This window comes from Microtus ochrogaster, unplaced genomic scaffold (assembly GCF_000317375.1).
Source record: "Microtus ochrogaster isolate Prairie Vole_2 unplaced genomic scaffold, MicOch1.0 UNK1, whole genome shotgun sequence".
Taxonomy (NCBI): Eukaryota; Metazoa; Chordata; class Mammalia; order Rodentia; family Cricetidae; genus Microtus; species Microtus ochrogaster.
In genome coordinates, this window is record NW_004949099.1 from 16725140 (window position 1) to 16750527 (window position 25388).

At 35.4% G+C, this 25388-nt stretch overlaps 1 protein-coding gene across 2 annotated transcripts in view; it reads right to left on the reverse strand.

Annotated features, from left to right (window-relative positions):
- Cntn3 (contactin 3) overlaps positions 1 to 25388 on the reverse strand; it is a 374705-nt gene that overhangs the window by 253575 nt on the left and 95742 nt on the right. For both annotated transcript variants that reach the window (XM_026788227.1, XM_026788228.1), the window contains one exon: positions 3251 to 3377. In XM_026788227.1, coding sequence (XP_026644028.1) covers positions 3251 to 3377 — 127 coding nt within the window. The remainder of the gene's footprint in view (positions 1 to 3250; positions 3378 to 25388) is intronic.

Here is a 25388-nt window from a genome sequence, read left to right on the forward strand (position 1 = left end):
AAAAAAAAAAAAAAAAATGCAGAGCTGACAATTAAACTGGAAAGATGTGGAGAATAATTATAGACCAAATCCTTTTGGTATGCTCATAGCTAAATGTATGAATTCATAATCAAAGAATCAAATGTACATAATCAAAGAATCTATGAATTCTTTGGGTAGTCCTATTTCATTTGATTTGTTACTTGCTTGATCTGTATGTGTGTGTGTATGCGTGTGTGTGTGGAGAGTTTGTGGTGTGTGTGTGGTGTTTGTATGGTGTGTGTGTGTCTAGTGTGTCTACTACTGTTTAGTCTATATCTGTGGTTCTTTAAGTACAGAGTTGTATCAATGGATATGACACTAATCCTTCCAAGTGGACACCTTCATCCAATATTAGAAATTTGGTGTCCAATGAAGGAACAAGAGAAAAATCCTTTACGTTGAACATTAAGTATTAATACTTCCTTAAGGTAACCTCTTACGGCACCGTTAGCAATTACAGTCAGACTGAATACTAATTAACCTTTAAATGTGAGCTTTAGGGTACTGGCATGGAAAGGTAAGAGAAAGAATAAAATTTTCAATTAGACCTTTAAAGGAGTAACTTCTCATGAGAATTTCTGAACTTTTGGATTTCTAATATGACCAATTAAGAGTTATCTTTACCCAAGGGAGAAATAACAGGGACAGAATCACTCATGGGGAAGATTTGCTCTGGCTCCCAGGACAGTCTCTTTGTGCTTTGAAAGGACAAATTCTCATACGATTCTTAGTCTTTGTTCTGAATGTTCAGGAACATGACTGGCTCACTTTCAATGAGTGACTTCATGAGTTCATTATTTCCCTCCTTGGCTCAGAATCTGGCTTACTATTCGTCCACCTATGTATTTATAATTACATGATAAATAATAATATTTTGGTGCTCAAATATAAAAAAAACTCAGTTTTGTTATTATACTGCTTCTAAACTCTGTAATTTCTAAAGAATATAGAAAGTAAGAATGATTTTCTGGTAAATTATTTAAAGAATGATAAGGTTTTTTTTTGAGACAGGATTTTTCTGTGTACCCCTTGCCATCCTAGACTAGCTGTACAGACAAGGCTAGTCTCTCATAAACATATGCCTGTCTCTGCCTCCCAGGTGCTAGGATTCAAGGGAAGTATAATGCCTCTCAGAATGAAGAGATTCCCTTGTGTTTCTAGCCTTCAGTTCACAGTAATTATAAACTGTTAGCACAAGTAAAATTCCATATTTTTAGAAATCCTCAGTTCAGAAAATCTTTAAAGCTATGATAAAAGTGTCTGCTCCATTTGGCTAGCAACTGAGGATTTTGAAACAATATGCATCACATTAAATTTCATTTATCTAATATCGTATCAACAAATCAATAAAAGCCATGTATTTTCTCTTCTCAGATATAGATTTTGCATGAACTGAAACATAACAAATGCTAGATTGGTATTCCAGAGAATACAACAAAATAGAAGGGTCACTACCAAATGTATCAATGACAAAAGTTCGTCCACAAAATTTTACACATACATTTAATGTATTTACTGTCAGACTCCACAGCATTGCTTGGAATACCTAGTGCACAAGATAATAATTACTTCAAAAGATTTATAGGTTTCCAAACTCAAGTCATCTGGCTATTTGATAACATTCTACAAACATAATTAATCTTCTCATTTAGAAATACATTCCTCTGTGACAATATCTTGTGTCTTGACAATTTTTTCACTGAATACATTTATCACCAAATAATTCATAAGATAAATATGAGAATACAACTCTCCTTCCACGACAAAAAAAATAACAAACTTACTTATAACTCAGGTGGATTCATCATATTTATCATATTTAAAGTCCTGTATATAAAAGTGTTCTATTATCGGCAGAAATAGTCTTAGAAAGGTGCCAGAAATCTTTAGATAAGTGTGAAGATCTGTATTTTCAAGATAAAATTGCCTTCAAATTATCTGTTTATTTTCCACCAAAGAAGTAATATTTCCAGATGCTGAATGTACTAACACAGTTACTAATACTCATCTAACCATCTCATAAAATCATTTCTTGTTTTGTTAATATTGTTCTTAATTCTATAGTAAGAAGAAGAAGCAGAGTAAAAAGTTCCCTGCATCCACAACTCTAATTCAGATCAGTCAACATATGAGGTTAATGCATATTTTGTTGAAAGTACACAGTAGGTGTTCTGTAAATAGATTGTTAATACATTAAAAGAATGACCTTGATTACTTTCAGGTGCATAAATCTGAAAGTCTTTTTCTAAGGCAAGCCTGACCCACTTTACCAAGAACTGTTGATGTCTATTATTTATACGACTTCATAGAACAATAGAGGCTCAATAAAATCTAAATAATGACTCTGAAGCTATATGCTTTTATTAATGTAGCAGGAAGGGTTCTTCTTCTGCAAAGTCCAGGAATTGTGTAAATAGCTTTGATGTAGGTATTAGCAAGTACTTGAGGTGCACGCTGCTGTGAAGGTGCCTGGAACACTCTGCCCCAGCCACTTCTATGAAAGCAGCATATGCTAATTATAAATAATTCATCTCTTCATTAAATTGGGTCTGACTAAAAGTTGTTAATCTTGTGTTATTTAATCAAGTAAATACTCATCCCATCATATAAACCTGATCACTTTCCAAAATGTTGACATTTTTATCTTAAAATGAAAATCCAGCTTTTTCTTCTTCACTTATACTTTTTTTTCCTGACAGTTGAAGGCTTCAGGGAACAGGTTTTACATAATTTTGAAAGTGAAGATTTTAATATGATTTCTAAAAAATATGATGAATGGAATAATATTATCTTCAAAATAATTTAAATTACTTATGTAAAATATATTTCATTCTTCTACATTTATTGAGCTTCTGAACACATACCCAGTATAAGCAAAGAAAGGGGGGACAGGAGTGTATTAAAAAAATGATTCAAACACCACTTGATTTAAAGACAATAATGTTTTCTTGATACCTTTATAACTTAATTTGCAATGTAAAAACAATATAAATTAAACTACACTATAAATTAGTGAAAAGACAAAGCATTAAGAAATTCTATGTTTTTTTCCCTTAGTTCAGACATATTGCCTTATAGATTCAAATGCTCATTGAATCAGTTCTATTGAACAAACCACAGGTCTACAGTACTATATATCTATCACACCTTACAGAGAGCAGAATATACCGAAGCTAAACTAATTACAATTCCTCCATTTTCCTTTACACAGTCAACCTTTCCACATTACCTGTAATGAGGTGAAGGGTTGCCTCTTGCTTCACAATTTAAAGTTATTTTTTTATCCTCTGAACCAACGGGGAAAACGCTGTTGCTGGGCTCTTTGATAAACACAGGGCCTTGTAAAAGAAGCTCACCTGTGTGGACAGGAGAGTAAATAATAATGAATGAAAGGTGTTATAAAGAGTACAGGCTAGAGCTGAAGATAAAAGATAGCAACTATCATTTGTTCTTAACTGCTCCAACTGCCTGAGCATTGCTAAGTTAAAGACCACCTGTCAACCCATTCAAAACAGTGAGTGACCCCCCTGAGAAGCAGGAGACAACAAGAATAACCACAAATTGAAAAAAAAATCACATCAGTCTGTAACAGAAGGTGTAGTGTTTACTTTCTACAACAATGACAATAAACTATATATATTTAGTTTGGAGAATAAATTATTACAGGAAATCTTTTATATTATAAATATTTTTGCAAAGCTGAAACTTAAATGGAAACTCATACTTTTCTCATGACATTTGAAGAACATGCACAGTTCAAGGCTGCTGATGTTATTTTGCCCATCAATGAAAAAATATCTACTGTTTACTGGAATTTTCATTTTCTTCCTAGTAAATGACACAAAAGCATAAACAAATGATCAAGTGTTTTTTTATAAAGTTCTCCTACTTTAGAATCAGAATATTTTCTAATGGTAATTGTCACATTCACACATTTAAAAACAAAACTCTTTCTAATTGGACTAGGTGTTGGAAAAGGAGAGAGAATGCTATCACAAAATGGTTATCCAATTTCAATTGCATAACCATTTTTAAAGAACACTTATAAAAACAAATTCACAGAAACAAAATGGAAAAGGAACTCTAGCTTTCCCGGTTTGGAATGTTCTGCCAAATTGAAGAGGAGCTTCTATCGAAGAAGAGAGGGCAAAATGAACCAAATGAGAAAAAGAGTCAATGAAATGTGATACAAAGAATATGTTATTAAATAGTTTCAAAAGCCTCTGTAAAGAAGAACGTACATGTTTATATATTTCAAATAGTAATAACATTAATAAAAATATTTACCACAACAATTTAAATCATAAACTTACAATGTGAAAACAACAATAATCATTGAGATGAAGAGGTATAGAGATGGATACTTTGCATTGGTATAGATCTTGGTTTATTGATACAAATCTAAAGTCAATTTTGTTATATGTATATTTATGCAGCTCATTTAAAATGTAATGTATAATTAAGAAATATAGGTTAATAGACAATCATCTATAATATTCAAGCTTGTAGTCATATTAGTTAGGTTTTCTAGATATATAGATATATATTTCAGTTAGATAGGTATTCTTCAAATCTTTCAGAGACATTCAGAGTATGGCATTTAAAATGTTTTAGGAAGTTAGGACTTTTCATGACAATGAGACACATCTGCTCTTGGCAGCACCAATCTACTTCAAGAGGATGATGGGAATTGAAGAGGTTCCTTATGGTATTGGTTAGCCATTTGGGCAAGAAATTGCACTTGCCTGAACTGCTTGATGCTATGCTGTATGAACTTTACATGCAGGACCCACAGAGAATGATTCCTGAACTTGACTAAAGGTGAGACAATCCTTCGGGGTTCCTGCTTCATAAAAGAGTCTGCAAGACATTCTGCAGGACACAGAACAAAGTGACTGACAAACTGCTAATATAGGCAGACTGCCTTTGAAATTTCCTGCTTTATGAAAAAGTCTGCCAGGTACAATGGGCATGTAGGCTGAAGTGAATGCCCTAACCATAGAGAAGAACTTTGGGTGACTCTCCAGACAACAAGGTGTCTCTGTTAATTTTAGAGTTTTGGAAGTTGCTTACAATACACTTTCTATTTACTTTGGTAATATTATATTCTTATGGAGTCTTTGATGTAGTTGGAGAATAGATAGTTATAGTTTCCCTTAGCTATGATAAAAGATAAATTAGATATAAATATTATAAGTGTAATTCTTGTTTGATACTTGTCTTGTTATATGTAATTTTACTACATTAAAGTTAAAACCTTCCTTTTTGTTTAAACAGTAAAGGGGAAATGGTGTGTGAAGTCCTTTTGTATATGTGTTGCTTTTATTGGTTAATGAATAAAGAAACTGCTTTGAGCCTATATCAGGGCAAAACAAAGCTAGTCAGGGAAAACTAAACTGAATGCTGGGAGAAAGAAGGTGGAGTTAAGGAGATACCATGTAGCCATCACCAGGGACAAAAATGTCAGAACTTTGCTGGTAAGCCACAGCCACGTGGTGATATACAGATTAATAGAAATGTGTTAAATTAAGATGTAAGAGCTAGCCAGTAAGAAGCTAGAGCTAATAGGCCAAGCAGTGATTTAATTAATACAGTTTCTGTGTGATTATTTTAGAAGGCCAGGAAACAAACTAGCAGCCTCCTACTACCTAAATAATATAGTTTCTAAGAGATTATTTCGTGGTCTGGGCAGCCGAGAATGAACAAGCAAGCCGGGCGATGGTGGCACACGCATTTAATCCCAGCACTCAGGAGGCAGAGGCAGACAGATCTCTGTGAGTTCGAGACCAGCCTGGTCTACAGAGTTAGTTCCAGGACAGACTCCAACGCCACAGAGAAACTGTCTCGAAAAAACCATAAAAAAAAAAAAAAAGAAGAATGAACAAGCAGCCTCATACAACAATGAAGGACACATCAGTAACTAAGTTTCAGGGCAAATCCTACAAGCCCAGATTTGTGTTTTAATCATTAAGCTGTTCTACATGTGAGTAGCACAGTTCTATTCAGTGTATAGAAGAAGAAAAAGTTAGGCCTAAGCATGGTTAAATGACATAAGTCTCTTCACCCAACATTCCAGAATGTCAATGTCAAGTATAGGAGAAATCACTGCAGGGCTCGTGTTAAGACAGATCTTTGCCCTTTTTTGAAGCATTTGGTGTTGGCCTAATTCTAGGAATGGCCCCAGGCATCTGTGCGATGATGTATGCCTGTTACAAGGCCCAACATTGTACAATAATTGCTCAGCCCTCTTTTACAAGTGACTTATCAAAAGCCAAAAGATTTGGTAAATGTTTTTACACCAAAAGGCAATGCTTTTTTGGCATTATTGCTTTGTGAATAAGTAGCTGTCATTTGCTGTAGATTTTCTCTGTTGCTAATTGCCTTTTGGTACATACTTGGGAATTAATTTCCATAGTTCAGAACTATTTCCCCAAGCTTTGTGTGAAAACAGTTTCTTTTGCCAGGCTTCTGTTCCTCCCTCCTAAGAAAACACAGAGATCTGCTTTTCTACAATTTTCTTTATCAGCAGGCATTGGTCAGTGTTTAGAGTCCAGGAAAGAACATTCCATTTCAGATATTCACAGATTTCCAAGTTGCTCTGGTTTTATCCCACTTAAAAGAATCTTAACTCCGTATGTCCACTTTAACCTCAGGGTACTGATGATTTTTAATTCAGGAAATTTATGGCTTGTGTTTTACTCTCAAGGACAGCAGAAGAGATAATTAACTACTACTGGAAAAAGACTTCTTTCCCTCTGGCGCTACAGCCATGCAATCACCCTCTGACCAGAATGACTGATAATAGTATACACCAGAACTGATAATTTAGAGGCCTAGCTCTACCCCTTGTCTCTACCATTTAGAGGTATACTCCAGACCTACAGACCCATAGTGTCTGGCTTATGTGCTATCTGATCAAGAGTCGTGGTTGCTCCCTGACTGTTTATATAGGTTGCTTGGTTAACTCATTCTATGCACTCTGGGAGAGAATAAAAACGCCAAGCTGAAAATCAACATTTTAGCTCCTTTATCTACCACCTAAAAATGCATAACCATCCGCACTTGAATTTCCCTAATGATTTAATTCCATTAAGGAGTCCACTGGACATGCTTTAGTTACTCTCACCTTTCAGCTGGCAATAACAGATCTCTCTCTCTCTCTCTCTCTCTCTCTCTCTCTCTCTCTCTCTCTCTGTGTGTGTGTGTGTGTGTGTGTGTGCATGTGAAAAACCCTTATCTGATCTTTTATGAGGCAAAAGAATTTCAGTCCTGGAACCTCCTAGGGGTGGGAAATTGCTGGTTTTAAGGATATATATATATATATATATATATATATATATATACTGGGAATGTTTGTAACGAACGAAAAGGAAAAGAATAAAGACACATGGATAGATGGATCACGTTGTGAGTAGGTTTCTTATGCCTTAGATTTCTAGTCCCCTTTTTAGCTTATTGTGGTGCCTTTAATTTGATTCTGGGCGGTATCCCTTAAAGGTGGACTTTTAGAGACCCCATTACACGACACAGCTAATCAATAGGATTTGGTTTGCAGTGGCATACTAGTTAGTTTTCTGTTCCTTTGATAAAATAACTGTGAACAGAACAACTAAAGAAGAAAATGTTTACTTTGGCTCATGGTTTTTGAAAGTGTCCATCATGATAGAGAGGCACGGCAACAAGCTGTAGGCATGTTGGCCAGGATAGGAAATTTAGCAAGATCACATTCTCAAACATAAACACAAATCATAGATAGTTGTTGGCAACTTAGATGGGCTCTTGGTGGTCATACCCTAACTAAATGTGATTGGTTGAAACTATCAGTTGATACTTTCCCCATCAGATAGTAAACTGGTTTTAGCAAATTCTACCTCCAGTGATATATTTCTAACGAGGACACACCTTCTAAACTTCTCCCAATAGTGCTAACTACTGAGGTCAAAGCATTCAAAGATCTGAGCCTATAGGAGACATTCTTATTTAAACCACAAGTATGAATGACTATACTGAATCTATAAGTCAGTAGCCAATATCTTTGTTGGAGACTGGCCACACTAGAAAGATAAACCACATGATTATGGGTCAAAGATTTGAGTCTCAGGACATCAAGCTTATCTGGAGACTGAACTCAGCCATTTATGAAATCATTAGTCACACTAGCATAATGGGATCTCAAAGTCCCTCATATTTCTATATCAAAGTTTTCCTGGTTGGTAACATTATGATTTATTTCAAGAAAATGATAGCTACTAAAGTCTACTAATGGATATGAGATACAAAATAGATTCTGGAAGATTTCTAATGCTAAACATTTATTGTATTTAAGATGTGTTATTCTGCTGGCATAGACAAAGTACAATACAGAGGCATGATACCAACCAGGAAAATTATCATAGCATAAGACATGTAGTCACTACCCATACACTACAGACAGTGTCCACTTTGAAACTGCCCACATTTTCAAGTTTACTGTGGTATAGAAGCAGAAGGTATTCAGAATAAATCTGTGGATTGTGCTCATTTATGAAGCTGAACTTCAGCATGAAGCCTCACTGTGAGGCACAAGTATGATCCCAAGATTAAATAATTTATACTCCATCCCGTTCCTATGCCATGATGTTCACTGGAGTGATGTGTTGGGGCATTTTTAACTTGCAATAGGTTTACCAGCGCATCACTTAGTATAGGTCAACATATTCCTATGTGCTTGTTAGTAATCTACTCAGTGATATGTTGTAGCTCGTAGAACATGGCACACCTTCAACATCAGTCTGTTATATATAAACAACTATTGTATATGGGGAAAATCCCATTTTAAAAATGAATAGTTGATAAAATAAGATTTTACGCTCCAGTATTACCTAACCACCTTGGATATGGATTGGCTTTAAACCAGTGAGGCATAGAGAGGTTAGGTCACTCCAGGGATGGTGAGAGACTTGGTGTTACATACCAACCTTCATGGCTTTGCGTTGAGTCTCTTTCCCAGAAACCATTCTGTCTTAAATATGATCAGGCAAAAGTTAGCCCTTAGCCTGCCTTTTCAACTTCAGTGTTTTATGGTGGCATGGAAAACTTGTAGAACACAACCTTTATGCCTGAAATGTAAAGATCCCAAAGGCATTTAAGACTACCAGCAGCAATGTGGAAGCTTTCAATTTGTTAAAAGTAGAAATTAATAAACAAATGAGACAGGATAGTCCATGTTTCATGCTCAGACAAAAGATAAAAGCTACCAAGTCTTGGTGCACTGCAACAAAAAAGCTGGGATATGGCTTTTTATGTCTCACCAGCATCATAAACTAAAAAGAACAAAATATTGGCCTTTGCTAACAATACATAAATTATGCACCTTTTGCTGAAAATAAGTTTTGATCCTCAAAAGAATATATCTTTTACCCACATGGATACACATAACAATCTAAAGGAACTTGATGTGAAACAGAAGGTAGTCTCTTGCCTGATTAAACATACTCAAGGTAAATTTAGATTGGTGTTGAACTTGCTTTTTTGTGACAGGCACATTGTTTTAAAATATGCTAGCTTGGTTGCAAGGCCTCATTTTATTTTTAAAACTTAAAGGGTATATACCATTGCTAAAAAGACAAGTCTAAAAATTCAATCCTAAGGTGTTCTATTTCCTTGCCCTGGACCCCAAACAGCCATGGGCAAGTAGGAATAATGCCTTTGAATGTAAATACGCACTTCATGGACTCCTAAGGAATTGTCATGTAAAAGATCAAACTGTACCTGACCAATTCTAATGGCCATACATCATACAATTTTTATGAAGACTGACAAAAAGAAGCAGGCAAGGGGTTTCATGCTCCTACATTTCCTTCATGAAAAGAGAGTTCATGTTTCCTCTACATCCCTAGGGAAAAGGAGAACATATTCCACTTCTGCCCTGCTGTTGTATATCATTTCTACATGTGAATTAAAAAAAAAATAGTGGAGCACTTTGAAATGAAGACAAAAATTTCCAAGTGGAATCAGGGAGGCAATGCTACTAAAAGCAGAATTCAAGTGAAATGCATCAAGATTGGACTATTCCTTTTTCTTTCTAGACTCTAGAACTCCACTGAATGAATATTGGCCATAGTTAAAGAGAGTAGAGGAATATATTGTCAATTAGATGAGAGCTATTTTAGGACACATTATTCTACAGAAGAAGAAAAAAATAAAGATGAAGATAGTGTTTAGCTGTAAGGCATTCTCCTTTTGAATACAAGTAGAATACAGTTAGAAAAAAAAAGGAATAACCAAAATACACTCCTTTATATTATCTCAAAGTTATGGGTGGCTAAGCTAGCCAATCTTATATAACTCATGTCTATGATAGATATTTCAATGTAAGATTATCCATGATAGAGAAGGTTTTGCATTCAACTGGCCTATGGCATCTGCTATATCCAAATTCAAGCCTAAGAGCAACATGGTATCAGGAGTGCCTTCTTCTGAGGGGCCATGAGGGAAGGAAATATTCTGTATCTCTTACTTGCCATTGCATATGGTCATCTTTTTTTCATCACTTTTTTATGCCTTTTAATTTAATTCTTACTACTTATTTATTACTTACTAAATGACTTAGGAGAATTATACTATTAAGAACCACAAAATAATAGTTAAGTACTCATTTTTATACTATGATGTCTTAAGCAGTAAGCTAATCATTTTGAGCCCCTTATCAATATTCTCTGTAACACAATTTAAAGTTGAAGGTGAAGTGAAATGTACCTCACTTTAAAAAATTGAATAGATGTTGAGAAATATAAAGAATGTATTCAGCAAAGCTAATAAATAAAATTCTATGATTCTTTGAGGTGACTCATAGCTCTTACCCATGCCAGGAAAGTATACCATCTGGCATAAGTACTGATCAAGACTATGGCCAGCATTCATACCCAGGTCTTACTGAACAAGGAAATGGTAAACTTAGGGTGGTGATGTATATTTATTCATTAAATGCCTTTACCAAATGATTATCCACAGCAATCACCAATGACCCATCAGAATTCTCTTATCTTTTCTCTATATATGTCTCTCTAGGTCCAAATATCCCCCTTTTACCAGGATACTATTTGTAATGATTGGATCACAGCCTTACAACCTGACCATAATGATTTATATGTAGAATGGTGCTATTTGCCAAGAAGACCCTATTTGTAGGCACTTACAGTGAGCACTTCATATACATTGTGGTTTAAGAGACAGCAAGCTCCAGTGCATGGCAGGGAATAGGGAAGATTAGATCACATTTTTGAAAAAAGAAAAAAGTTGAGGAGTTGATGTGGGATGTCCTCTTATATATGTTTTGCTTTTATTGGCTGATTAATAGCTGTTTTGGCCAATGGCTTAGTAGAGTAAAGCCAGGTAGGAAATCTGAACAGAGAGATATATACAGAGAGTAGGCAGAGCCAAAGAGAAGCCATGTAGCTAGCTACCAAAGGAAACAAATGCCAGAACCTTACCAGTAGGTCATGACCTCATGAAGATACACAGATTATTAAAAATGGGTTAATTTAAGTTATAAAAGCTTGCTAAGAATACCCTTAAGCTATTGGCCAAACAGTGCTGTAATTAATACAGTTTTTGTATGATTATTCAGGACTGCGAGGCAGGAAAATGAACAAGCAATCTCTGTTTATAAAAATGGTGCCCATTGTCTGGGGTATGAATCCACATAAGACTTTTTAAAAGCTTAAGAGAAAAACAAAACATGGGGACCAAGCATAGCTTTTTGATAGCTGCATTTTTTTTTTCAGATAGGCTCTGTTTGCTGGCTACAAGCAGAAGAACAGCACCTTAAAAGAGGCTTCCTGACTCAGCATTAACACCATAATCTACATGGTTTCTTTAAAAAACAGCTTCTGGATCAGTTCATGCTGGTGGCACAAAGGGCTCTGCCTTTTTCTGGAAGGGGGTGTAATGTGTTTTGTTGGCATTGTTCTGCAAATTACTTGATGGCAGCATTGGCCAACTGCTTCCCAGAGTTGAACTGGTGAGTGTGACTCCTATGCAGTGGTGCCAGAGCTGGCAGTGAAATACCTCCACCATGCTAGAAGGCCAAGAGAGGTAGAGCCAGTATCCAAGACTGCTGCAACCACACTGTTTACCATTTAAATTTTTCCTTGCCAGAAAAGAATTTCAGATACATAATAGGACAGATTCAGACAAAAGACCTCTAAATGAGACACCATATGTTTTTAAGAAATATACATAGGCTTGGGAGAGAGAGGAAAAAAAGTATAAACAATTATAAAAAGAAGCAAATAGTTTAAAAAAAAACAAAGAGAAAGAGAAGTAATATAAAGAGTACAGGCAGACATAGATTAAAGAAAAAAAGAGTAACAAAATAGCCATGTAAAGATGAAAAATACACAGAGTTTGAATTACGTACACAATTGTGTTTTCTTTGAATTTTTGACTGTGGAAAGCTAAGCTAAACCAATATATTTATTTTAGAGGTATCTTGACTTCAAAATTGAGTCTACGGATATGTTACTTTGGAAAAGAGGTTCTGCTTTTATTTTCAAGGAAGATGAAAACTTATAGATTCCTTCTAGGCTAATGTGGTTTTATGAAACAAGATCCCCGAAAGATCCATGAACCTTAAAAAAACTTCACCCAACAAACATCAGGAAGCTGTTTGGAGAGGACATGGACCAAACACCCAAAATGACTGTTTATAAATGTTTATTTTCATTTAAAGAAGATTGATTATAAGTTTTTAGTGGGAACAGTCAATCTCTAATTTAATTAAATTAAATTCTAAGTAATTAAATTAAGGGAGATATGATATAGAGATGAATACTTTGCCTTGGTATCAATCTTGGTCTACTGATATAAATTGAAGGTCAATTCTCTTATATGTATATTTCTCCTCTTGTTTAAAGTATTACGTTTATATAGCTCATTTAAAAATGTAATGTGTAAGCCGGGCGGTGGTGGCACACGGACGGCTTTAATCCCAGCACTCGGGAGGCAGAGGCAGGCGGATCTCTGTGAGTTTGAGACCAGCCTGGTCTACAAGCGCTAGTTCCAGGACAGGCTCCAAAACCACAGAGAAACCCTGTCTCGAAAAAAACAAAAAAAATGTAATGTGTAATTGAAAATTACAGATTAATGGGTAGTCATTTATAATAGTCAAACTTTTAGCCATGATAGTTAGGTTTTCTAGATATAAAGAGATATGTTTCAGTTAGATAATCTTCAACACTTCAAAGACCTACAGAATATTGCATCTAAAATGTCTTAAGAATTTAGACTTTTTTCAACAGTGATACATGTCTGCTTCAGGCAGCACCAATTACTTCAGAGAAGTTGATGGGCATTGAAGAAACTTGTTTGGGGATTTGCCTTTAATGTGGCATGGCTAGCCATTTGTGTAAGATTCTGTTCTTGCCTGGATTGCTTGATTAGGTATGTTGTATGAACTAGACATGCATGACCCACAAAAAAATTACTGCTGAACTTGTAAAAAGAAGGTGAGATGGTCCTTCAGATTCATGCTTCATGAAAGAGTCTATCAGATATTCTGAAAGATACAGAATAAAGTGACTGACAAACTGTCAGTACGGAAAAAAATAGTCTTTTATATTTTCTGCTTCATGGAAAAATTTGACAGATACTATGGGTCTGTAGGCTAAAGATGAATGCCCCAATGTTATAAAAGAACTTTGGATGACTGTCCAGACAATGAGATATCTCTGTCAATTCTAGAGTTTTAGAACTTGCTTAAAATTATTTATTTTATTTATTTAGGTAAGATTATGTCTTTCTGGGGTCTTTGATGGAGTTGAAGAACAGATATTTATAATTATAGTTTCTCTTAGCTATGATAAAAGATAAAGTAGATATAATATTATAACTGTAATTCTTATTGTGATATCTGTTTCCTTATATGTAATTTTATTTATGTTAAAGACAAAACCTTCCTCTTTATTTAGACAGAAAAGGGGAGATGATGTGGGATGTCTGTATGCTATGAATATGTTTAATTACCACTGGTTCTTAAAGAAGGTCTTTTGGCCAATGGCTTAGTAGAGTAAATCCATGCAGGAAAACTGAACAGAGATAGAGAGACAGTGATTAGGTGTGGTCAAAGAGACATCATGTAGCTGCAGAAGGAGACAGGTGCCAGAATATTACCAGTAGAAACAAATATTAATAGAAATTTTTTGAATTAATATATAATGCTAAGAATACACCTATTGTATTGGCAAATGTGTAATTAATAAAATTTGTGCATCATTATTTGGGTCTGGTTGGCAGAGAAATTAACATGCAGTCTCTGTTTACAAGGACTGGTATTTGCTGTTGTTGTTTTTAAGTCAAAGAAATCCTGCCCTGTGTACTCTTTATGTTTTATAAAGAAGCTGTCAAATCAGAAGGGAGTGATGGGAACTGGCAGTGTCTTTTAGACACTATTAAGGAGATATACATATGTATGTACATTTAGGTGCATACATACTTACATGTGTGTATATATACACATATAATATACATTATACATGAAAACATATATTTAATATGTATACTGTAACTAATACACTAGAAAATAGGGAAATGGTACAGCAATGAAGCATGTTTAAGATGAGAAGGAAAAGAAATGCTTTGCAGGATTAACTTATGTGTCTTATTTCATATATCTAAAAATGTTAGAAAGCAATTAGGTTAACGGAAATGTGCTGTAGTGTGGCATATAATGTGTAAAACAGTTTCAAACCTGGCACCAATATGAAGTAACTTCTTAAACTGCTAAATTAACTGTCTAATATCTCAATCTTTATGTCCTTCTATGTCCATCAACAGAAAGACACAAAACACGTACAGAATGACATTCTACAATCAGGAATGGGAATTGAAAAGGGACTGGTAAAGATTCAAAAATACTAAAAATAAATGTTCAAATAAAAATAAGTTTTCTTTACACATGACCTTTTTTTAAAATGAAGAATTGCTTTAATCCTTTAATCGAAGTTTGCTGGAGTAAACAAAATGATGCCAATCCACCAAACCCCTTGTATTCATAACCATTTACAATGAGGATACATACTTGAATGCTGGTAGTCTGCCCTAGGAAAATGATGAACTCCTCATCAATTTCTCTAGAGTGATATTCACTCTGAACAATACAATGTATTGTTAGTTAATGTAGTGTAGAGTTAAAGACCATGAATGATTTCTGAGAATGCCCATCTTAGCATTATTTTAACTCAATAGCTACTTTTGACTGTGGGAAGAATCTTTACAATTGAAAGAAGGGATGCTAATCAATGTAGAGTTGTATTGTAAGATATAAATAATTAACTTTGTGGAACAGACAACAAATTGAGAAGAAATAGGCGAAACTTTTGTAAACTTAAATGTTTTCATCGTAGTCTGTGACTTTATTTAAATTCATGCCATTGTATTATAAATGTGATCTCCAGTGTTTCTGATCTCCCCGACACCCTTCTATAATTCCCAAAACAAAATGATCCCTTTATTGCTAGATGATTTAGCATCAATTTCACAACAAAAAGAATGCTATTGTTAGGTGTATAATGTATATGATATACCAGGAGAACACAATCTATGTATTAGAAAGGAAACAAAACATTCATTCTCAGTCACTATTCTAGCAGACTTCATAGAGGATCTTTGAAATGTTCACTACAAGAGTCTCATGTCATGTGGGAAAAGTTCATTAATCGGCTCCTCTTGAAACACGTCTTTAACGTCTTGCTGTCAAAATTTTAATGGAGATGATTACATCTATGGTTTTTATTCTTTTGCAACAAGTTTAGGTCAAAGCTTTGGGGGCTTCCACACTATTCCCTTAATGTATTTTAGAAATAATGTTTTCTATCAAACACTAGCTCATGGCCGTTGCTGCTATGAAAACATAATTATACAGAAAAGAATTCCTATTATAAATTGCTGGTGATAGAGGAATGATTAAGAGGACATTCTCTCTGGTGGTTACATTTTGCTGTATTTCTGCAACTATGAGCTATACTACAAAGGAATATTATCTCAAGCCAAAGGAAGCCAATGTTTTGTTTGTAACGGTCTAATTATCTAAGTGTTTAAAATGTCAACTCTCGCCTGCTTGTATTGGGAGTATACATATGGAGGACAGAAGAGTATGTCTGATGTCTTTCTCTGTCACTCTCTCTCCCCTTTCAGACAGGGTCTCTCGGTTAACCTCACTGTCCTTCTGCTTGGCCCCACCCCCAGCATTGCGGCTAACAACGCATGCATACACAGCCACACCTGGATTATAACTTAGTTTTCTATGAGTGCTCCCTCAGATTCGTGAATGCACACTGGGAGTATTCTTACCCACCAAACCATTTCCCTACACTTAGATTAAAATTACTTTACCTCATCTCACTTCTTTCATCAACAGATATCTGTGCTCATATTTTTTCTATTCCTGGGGAGGATTAAACTGTGTTTTATATTGGATAGGATGAAGATATGAGGAAAAATGACATGAAAGGCAGACTTTCCAAAATTGTGTCTGCAACTAGTGAGAAGTGAGTTTCTCAAAATACATAGACTCCCCTGCTTCAAGGCTTCTAAGTGATGCATTTATATACAATACTCATTTATATGCAGTATAAGGCATAACATATTTTTCCTGAAATAATACAAGTCCTTAAATCATTCTGGGCAGTGATATTTTTTTCTTTTTATCCAATCCAACTAAATTCTATTCTACCCAATCTGCTTCATTCCTCTCTATTTCTTAATGCTAGCACAGGAGAAGTGAATTGAGGGGATGCGGGGATGTAGGAGGAGGTGATGGGAGGAGAGTAGGCAGCGTAAACTGAGGTAAGGATGTAAAATAACTGAATCAATTTAGTTGATAAAAATTAAATATCACCACTAACCAATATGTTCTTTTTTATGTATGTAAGTGCTGTGTGTGTGTACATGTGTGTGTGTGTTTGGGTGTGTGTGTGTGTGCATGCGTGTGTATGTGGTGTTTGGACACATGTGTGTACATTTGTGACATGGGTTGATGTCAAAGGACATTATGCACTGTGCTTTATCAATCTCTGCCTTATTCTTTGAGACAGGGTCCCTTCCTGAACTTAGAGCTACACTACAGAAAACCCCATGATTCTTCCTGCCTTAAATCCCTACAGTTCTGGGATTACAGAATATTTGGGACATACCTGTTGTTGAGATCTGTATTCAAGTGTAAGCAGTCTTACAAAATGAACAATTTCCTTAGCACTTTCATTCATACCTTCTCATTCTCTGTTTGACAGCCACTGGTTCAGACACATACTTCTCTTGCTTACAGTATTACCAATTATTACTTTTTAGGGGAGTGGGTGATAGTAAAAAATATTTTCTATGTTGATTTATATTTAAACAAAACAAATAATATCAATGAATAAAAATATTATATCGTGAGTATTTTGAAAATGGCCTTACAGTTCCCAAACTAAAAGAATCTTTTCTTAAGCCACTGGCCTGCTATTTCCTGGGCAGTCTTGGAGAGAAAAGAAGAAATTTGAGTTTTCACAAAGCTATCACATAAAGAGACACATTTTATTTTAATTCTCAGTGATGCATGGTATGGACCTGTCTCTCATCAATAAGTTCTTGGCTGGTGAACACGTACGTTCTCAATCATCAATATCGCCCATTAAGTACAAAGTCCCATATGAGACACTGTATTAATTAACATACCCAACTTTAAGTAAACACAAAGTCAACCAAAAACTGGCCTTTTAAAAAATGTATTGCTTTCTTTAATATTGACACAGATTATAAATAACTGATCTTTGGAGCTACAAAGAAAGTTCAGCTAGAAGCTCGTTATACATTCCAATTCTGGAGAGTGTTTGGGCAATAAAGCATGGTGAGCAACCTGAGGAGGCGAGATGATGCAGAGAAACTCTAGCTGCCACTCTTAGATGCATCTTTTCTTAGAATTACCATTTAGTAACCATCTCTCTTTCCACTGTGAGCTCTTAGAGAGCTGCCTATTTGTCTTAAACATATTTATTACTATATACTACCATCTCTCAAGTTTTTACTTCCATGCCCCATAACTATGCTTTATGCCTGCAGAAAATGTAACCATATTTAACAGACATACCCACAAATCTAAAAGTTGTATATGTTAGAAATATTGGTTAATTATCATTAGAATGGAAGTCAGCCTCTGTGTTTGTATGTGTGTGTTACAGTGCCATTATAAATTATTTTACGTGATCCAAGACTGACCAAAAATTCCCAGGGGTAAACTCTAAGCAGACACTTTACCTCTAACAAATATATGTTTTATACTATAAAATAATTCATGGTAAAAATTATCTTCTTGAACAGAATAGCTAACTCAATGCCATATGCATGGCTCTTTATTTAAAAAAAGGAAGAGATAATGTAAGATACTAAGGGAGTCATCTTCTGTTATAGTTGGTTGATTCTGTTTGGAAGTTTTCAGGCTGTGGGTCATGCGCATCCAATCCACTCTCTTCTGAGTACTGTAAATGTGGTACTACTCAGGAGCAGCTTTGCTGGAACACACACATAATAGCACTCTCAATAGCAACAGCACTCCACGAGTAATCTATTGCAGAACAGAGTGCTGATGCAGAGCCCCATTTCTGGGTTTTAATGACTTGTTTGAAAGTAGCAGCTGCCCTTGCCATTAAAACAAAACAGAGTGTAAGAGGTTGCATTTCTCCACTGGACTCCTTCGGTAGACAGACCTTGCAGGAAGTCTGCTGTGGCTATTTACTTTACAGAAGTGAACACGAGGGTCTTGAAAAATACACTGAACTCTCAAGAAATCAATTACAAGAACCATGAATTTAGTTAAAACGTCACAGAAATCCTATCCTCCTTTGTTGACTTATTTTCTAAATTGATTTTTCCATGACTGTGTGCAAGGAAATGTAGTACTGTCCACTACTTGTTTTCTCCCAGAACTGCCCCTGTGTCTTCCCCAACAGGTCCCACTCCCAATGTATGTCCTCTTCATTTTGTAGTGTCCCATTAATGTGCAAGGGTGTGGCGCCATTAACTGGAATGTTGGCAATTATTCCCTATCCCGTATTCATAGCTCTCATGCAATACTTACTTCGGAGTAAACATTCTGAAGTTAGGGTAAAAGTGACAATATCCAAACTAATCAACTGACTGCCTTGGCATTTCCCTATTGCTTCTTTTTATCTATCTATCTATCTATCTATCTATCTATCTATCTATCTATCTATCTATCTATCTATCTATCTATCTATCCAATCATCTATCTTTTTTATGTGTATGGGTATTTTGCCTATGTCCATCCACTATGTGTTTGCAGTGACATAGAGGTCTATTATGGCCAGAAGAAGGCATGAGATTCCCACTGAGACTCGAGTTATAGATGATTTTGAACCACCATTTGGGTTCTCGGAATTGAATCCAGGTCCACTGGAAGAGCAGTCAGGATTCTAACCCACTGAGACATCTCTCCAGTCCCCATATTTGCTCTTTTTATTCATGCATTGAGCTTTGGGGTTCTTCAAATCTGAAATTTCACAATTATATGAAAAGAACATAACCTATCACCAGTATGTAGAAAATGATTTATTTACAGGGGTGCAATTTTTGACCACTGGGTCACATTTATTAAAAGACTCAGATTTGGATTACGGAATTTCCATTTAAATATCTGAAGATATTGAACATAAAGTCAAATTTAGGATTTCCAACAAGAAATAAACAATCCGCAACTCAGCAGGTTGGAAGGTACTCTCTACTTCCACAGAACTAGGCCATACAGAGAATGCAGCAGGAATGGATGTCTGAGAGCAATCCGTTTCAAATGACTGATAAAATGACCTTTTTTTAATCAAATAAATTACCTTGGACTAATTTATTATGCTTTATGACTGAATTGCTTTGCCCTTTTTTCAAGAAGAGGGTCTGTCTTGATAGTAAAGACTAAAATAATACAACTTGATCATAAATTCAGTACAGAAAATTGGATTATACATATCCCAAAGACTCAGCTGTTGGCAGTTTCTCTCTTTTTCTTCAATATCTGTGCTTTGTTCCCCATCCCAGAATAATGAAAAATACCTCGTAATTGAAAACATGATAAATACTTCCATCATGAAAAATCTCAAAATGAAAAATTATGTCATGTGAGTATGTATGTTATGTGGTTTGGGGCAATGGTGACTCAAAAAAGGATAAGATTTAGTGGTATGTTACCAGTCCATAAACTTCTAATTTCCATTTCCATAAATCAGATTTTACTAGAGTTCATTTACACTTATGTGTTACTTGTTCCACATAAAATTTCCACAACAATGGGATTGAGTAGTTATATCAAGGGCCACACAGCCTAAGAAAAGTGAAAATATCTCTATCTAGAATGCTTTTTAAAAGTCTGTTAATCATTCTTTGTTGAGGGAATGGGTCTATTGCTAGAAGCAATCATAACATTGAATCAAAATAGATAAGATTTTCCCTCAATATTTCCTTACCTTTAGGCCTGTTAGTCAATATCTCTGGGACATTCAGTTCTCAAGTATACAAATGATATAACTAGGATGAAATTTTTGATGCAAAGACTTGCAGTACTTTTGCAGTGAAATAAATGGAAATTGACATTAGTGCATATTTTTTGCTTAGTGTTGCATTAAATTTTGAATTATATCTGAGAAAAGTAATTTATGAGAAAGTAGTGTAATAAATGTGTTGTCGGAGGCTGCTTGTTTGTTCATTCCCAGTCACTCACACCTGAAATAATCACACAGAAACTACATTATTTGTAATACTATTGGCTAATAGTTTAAGCGTATTTCTAGCTAGCTTTTATATCCTAAACTAACCCATCTCCATTAATCTGTGCCTCATCACGAGGTCATAACCTACCAGCAAAGTTTTGGCGGGCTTCAGTGGAGACGTCTGTTTCCTGTGGCAGCTATATGGCTTCTCCCCGACTCTGCCTACTCTCTGTCTACATCTCTGTTTGGATCTCGCACCTGGCTTTATTCATTAACCAATAGAAACAACACATATACAGAAGGAATTCCCACACCATAAATGGCTTTATTCATCACAACTCTGTATCTTTAAAGAGAGAAAAAATAGGATGGGATAGTACTTTTCTAGTTTAGTGAATACTTATAAATATTAAGCCTAAGACAAAGGTGGTTATATGTAGAGTAGAGACTTTGTCAAAGAGTAAGGGGTGGGAATATTCATAACAGTGCATGCAGCAGTCCTCATCTCAGTGGAAAAACTCTCTAAAAAGGATTTAGTCTTCACCTTGAATTCAAAGTAATATAGAAATTCAACAAATGAAAAGGTAATAACTTTCAAAGAATGTGGTGCTATTTTGTTTGTGATCTAACAAAGCTAGCCTGAAGATCAGAATGTGGGGCTAAAACAATTGGTAACCATAGAGGCCAGGCCAGTGGAGGCACACACCTTTAATCTCAGCACTCCAGAGGCAGAGGCACGTGGATCTCTGTGAGCTCAAGGCCACCCAATGCTACTTGAGATTGATCCAATCTCAAGGAAGAACAGAGCTCACACCTTCAATTCAAGCTTTTGGGACCACATACCTTTAATTCCAGCAATAGGGAGGTGGAAACAGGAAATGGATATGGCTGGATAAAGAGAGGAATATAAGGTGGGAGGATACAGGAACTCAAAGCATTCAGTCTCAGAAATTGTAGAGACAGGATACCCCATTTGGTCTAAGGATTTCATAGAGGTAAGAACTAGTGGCTGGATGCTCTGCTTCTCTAATCTTTCAGCTTTCACTCCCTAACACCTGACTCCAGTTTTCTTTATTATTAAGACCAATTAGAAACATCATATCAAAAGACCTCAACAACATGAAAATACACAGATTCTTATTATGCTGTTCTTAGCTAAATATTTTCTCTAGTCTCCTAAAATAGGAATAATTCCAAAGCTAGGAATAGATTAAGCCACAGCAATAAATAGTCTGAACTCTTTACATGGCACAAAAAAGCAAATTTTAGAAAGCCAGGTATTGCTACATATATGCCACAATGAATGATATCTCTTAGTTAAAATCTGATGTTCACTCAGTAACCCACACACTACATTGTTCAATAGACAATGAGTAATATTTCTCACATAATTATACTACATCTATTGTCATTGTGCTATATGTTTGCACATATTTGAACTTGAGGATCACTTCCATATGTACATGTTATTAGACTGGAAGATTCTGATTTCCTATACAATATATCTGGGAGTCATTACAATACTATATGAAACTGCAAAGGGGACAATTAGTAATAAAAGTTTATTTGGAGATTAAAAAGCTGGGAGCCTTACTTCAAAAACAGAACTAATATAAAAGAACACATAAAGGCTGCCATGAGCCCTTGAAGCTTCATAGGTGGTACAGGAAATGGCTGTTCATGTTGGGAACATTCTCAGCACAGAATGTTCCCGTGATATTGTCATTGTGGAACAAGGAAGTGCCATGCCTGGAATCTCGGTGCTATTTGAGTGATGCATGGTTTTATTAGTGTTCTCATGCCTGTGGGTGGGTGACCTAATCAATGTCACAATGGCAGCAGGTGATCCAAAAACTGCCTGGGTGCCTCAGTTTTCAACATTAGCAGCCTTCCTTCTTGTATGCAAAATTGAAGAAGCAAGTAAAGTTCATATCCTACAATAAATGATGTGTAGATCTCAACAACAATTTGTAATGGCAGATTAAACAAGCACCCAAATCCTTTTCTCATTACACAGTGAAACTGACAAAACAAAACAACAACAACAACAAAAAAAAATGGACAAAGTACTCAGAAGCAACCCTTCACTTGTTTCTATTGACTATCTTCCATGACAGGATTTTAAGGCTTCTATGATCATTCAACAAGAGCAAGTAAAATAATCAAATCACTGCCCACCTTGCCATGACAGCACCTAACAAAGACATTCAGGATGATTTGGAATACAGATCAGCGTGAGTGCACCGGGATTTCTCTCACTTAAAAAAAAAATAAATCACTAGCATTACCCTTAAAGTTAAACATACAATTTTTTTTCTTTTTAATTGACAGCTAGAAATATTAGCTTTGTCACCAGGACCCTGATAAAAAAGAAAATTAAGCCCAGATGGTGTGGAGAGAAAACAAATCCAAATGTAGAGATAAGAATGTGACAGACAAACTATTGAAAAAGATAATAACTTAATGGCCAGTTATGAAGATAGGATTTTTCATTTTTCTATAATTTTAGATAATATAACATTATTGTTTTCTTTCTTTTTAAGCAAAGATTAGCAACAGGGAAGTATGGCCAGAAAAACACTATTTGAATTCAGTGTTTTAAATACTAACAAAATACCGAACACAGATTAACCACTCTGGATCTCATTTATCTAACATAAATGAAGGACAGAGGGAATGACCGAAGTTGGCCAAATGGACCTAACACAACTCTCTACTGAATATTTCATCCAAACATGAAAGAACACACCTTCTTCTCAGCAGCCTATGGGAGTTTCTCAAAAATATTCTACACACTGAGATACATAGAAAATATCAACAAATTTAGAAAAATTGAAATAATTCTGTGTATTCCATTTGATCACAATAGAATAACACCTCTATTCCAAAGCAAAAGAAACCTCAAAAACACAAAACCTCATGGAGGTTAAATAAGGTATTGAACTGAAGACATCAAGAAGAAAAATAAAGACAGACTATTAAAAGAAAATGAAAACATTTTCCTCTGGGCTACTGTAAATCTTTTATTTTTAAAGTATCTGGTCTTCAACATTTTGAGTAATAGATTAATGTATCAGTAAGAATTACTTCATCAATATATATGACACATGCTCACTATTTTACCAGAAATCCATTCCTCAAGAAGGCAAGGCAAGTATGCACAGTAGCCATGAGGACTGTTTATCAATATTAGCATGATCAGACTATCAAGCTCATTCGATCCTCCAAATATGTCCAAACTTCTGACGTGAAAATGTGATATTTTTACCCACCAAGGTCACACTCAAGAAACAACATCACTATCAAAACATCTTGTAATATTATGAATATGTGTGCATTATTTTATTTATATCACAGCTATTTTGTGGTGGATACAGACCACAGGCCATGATTGGACATGTCTATAAGCCATGCCAAAGAATACCCTACATGTTGGGTTTTTAATTTAAAGAACGTTTCATCTGCAATGAACAACCTCCTTTCTATAGCCTAAGCTGTCAGAGAAGTTCTGCTTCGATTCATTTGAGTAAAGTTGTTCACCTGTAATATTTCAGAAATGAATATGCTCAAAAATATTTCCAAGAGTCTACTTCCTAGTATTTCACATATATGCCAAAGTCTATTCCTTCACAGACCAACGTGCATGCATACAAGCAAGCACACACACACACACACACACACACACACACACACACACACACAGAGAGAGAGAGAGAGAGAGAGAGAGAGAGAGAGAGAGAGAGAGAGAGAGCACTTCCTCTCAGATAGTTATGTGTATCACCTCTTACTCTACCTATGATCAAGTAATAGTCACACAGTACTTTGCTGCAAAATTACCTGGAACAAACGGTATTCACAAAACCCTTTATGTAACCTAAAGGCTTAGAATGGAAGTTCAGACAATTTGGAGAGAGTCTCCTCTGTGCTAATAACTAACCAGGTAATTGAGATCAAGCACCTAACATATAAACCTCATTTAAACACAGGTAGCTCCAAACACAAAGACACACACACACACACACACACAAAAAACACACAAAAACACACACACACAATTTATAGAAGTACCACTCAATATTATTAAAGTAGTATGAGAATTAACATAGTTCATATGTTTTTTTGGCCAAAAACTATTCCTTCAGAAGCCATTAATATGAGTCAGAGAATACAGAGCCTTCCCCATGACAGGGAAGACCAAGACCAGGGTTTGAAACCCCACAGCACATGTAAAAAGTGTGTGGGCATGGTGGCCACCTGCAATCCCAGCATTAAAATGGCAGAGACAAGGGATCACTAAACCAAAAAAGCTAGCTAAGACTAACCAAATCTCTGAGCTTAAGGTTAAACTGAGAATCCCTGTGACACCTAATATCAACACTGTCTTTATACATTAATATGTGCAGAACTGAATACTTGTGAATATACATACACACACAACAAACATATACATGCAAAGGCATATTCTTTGATGTTATACATTCCAAATCACAAGTCCCAACACATGATATCACTCTGTCTCTCTACTCGCAATTCTGAGAAGGTCTCACCTTTGGCCATCCTGCTGCTGGCTTGGGGAATTTATCAAGTTTTTTTTTTTTATGTCAAATCTTGAAGAACTGAGTTTATTTTTTTTTT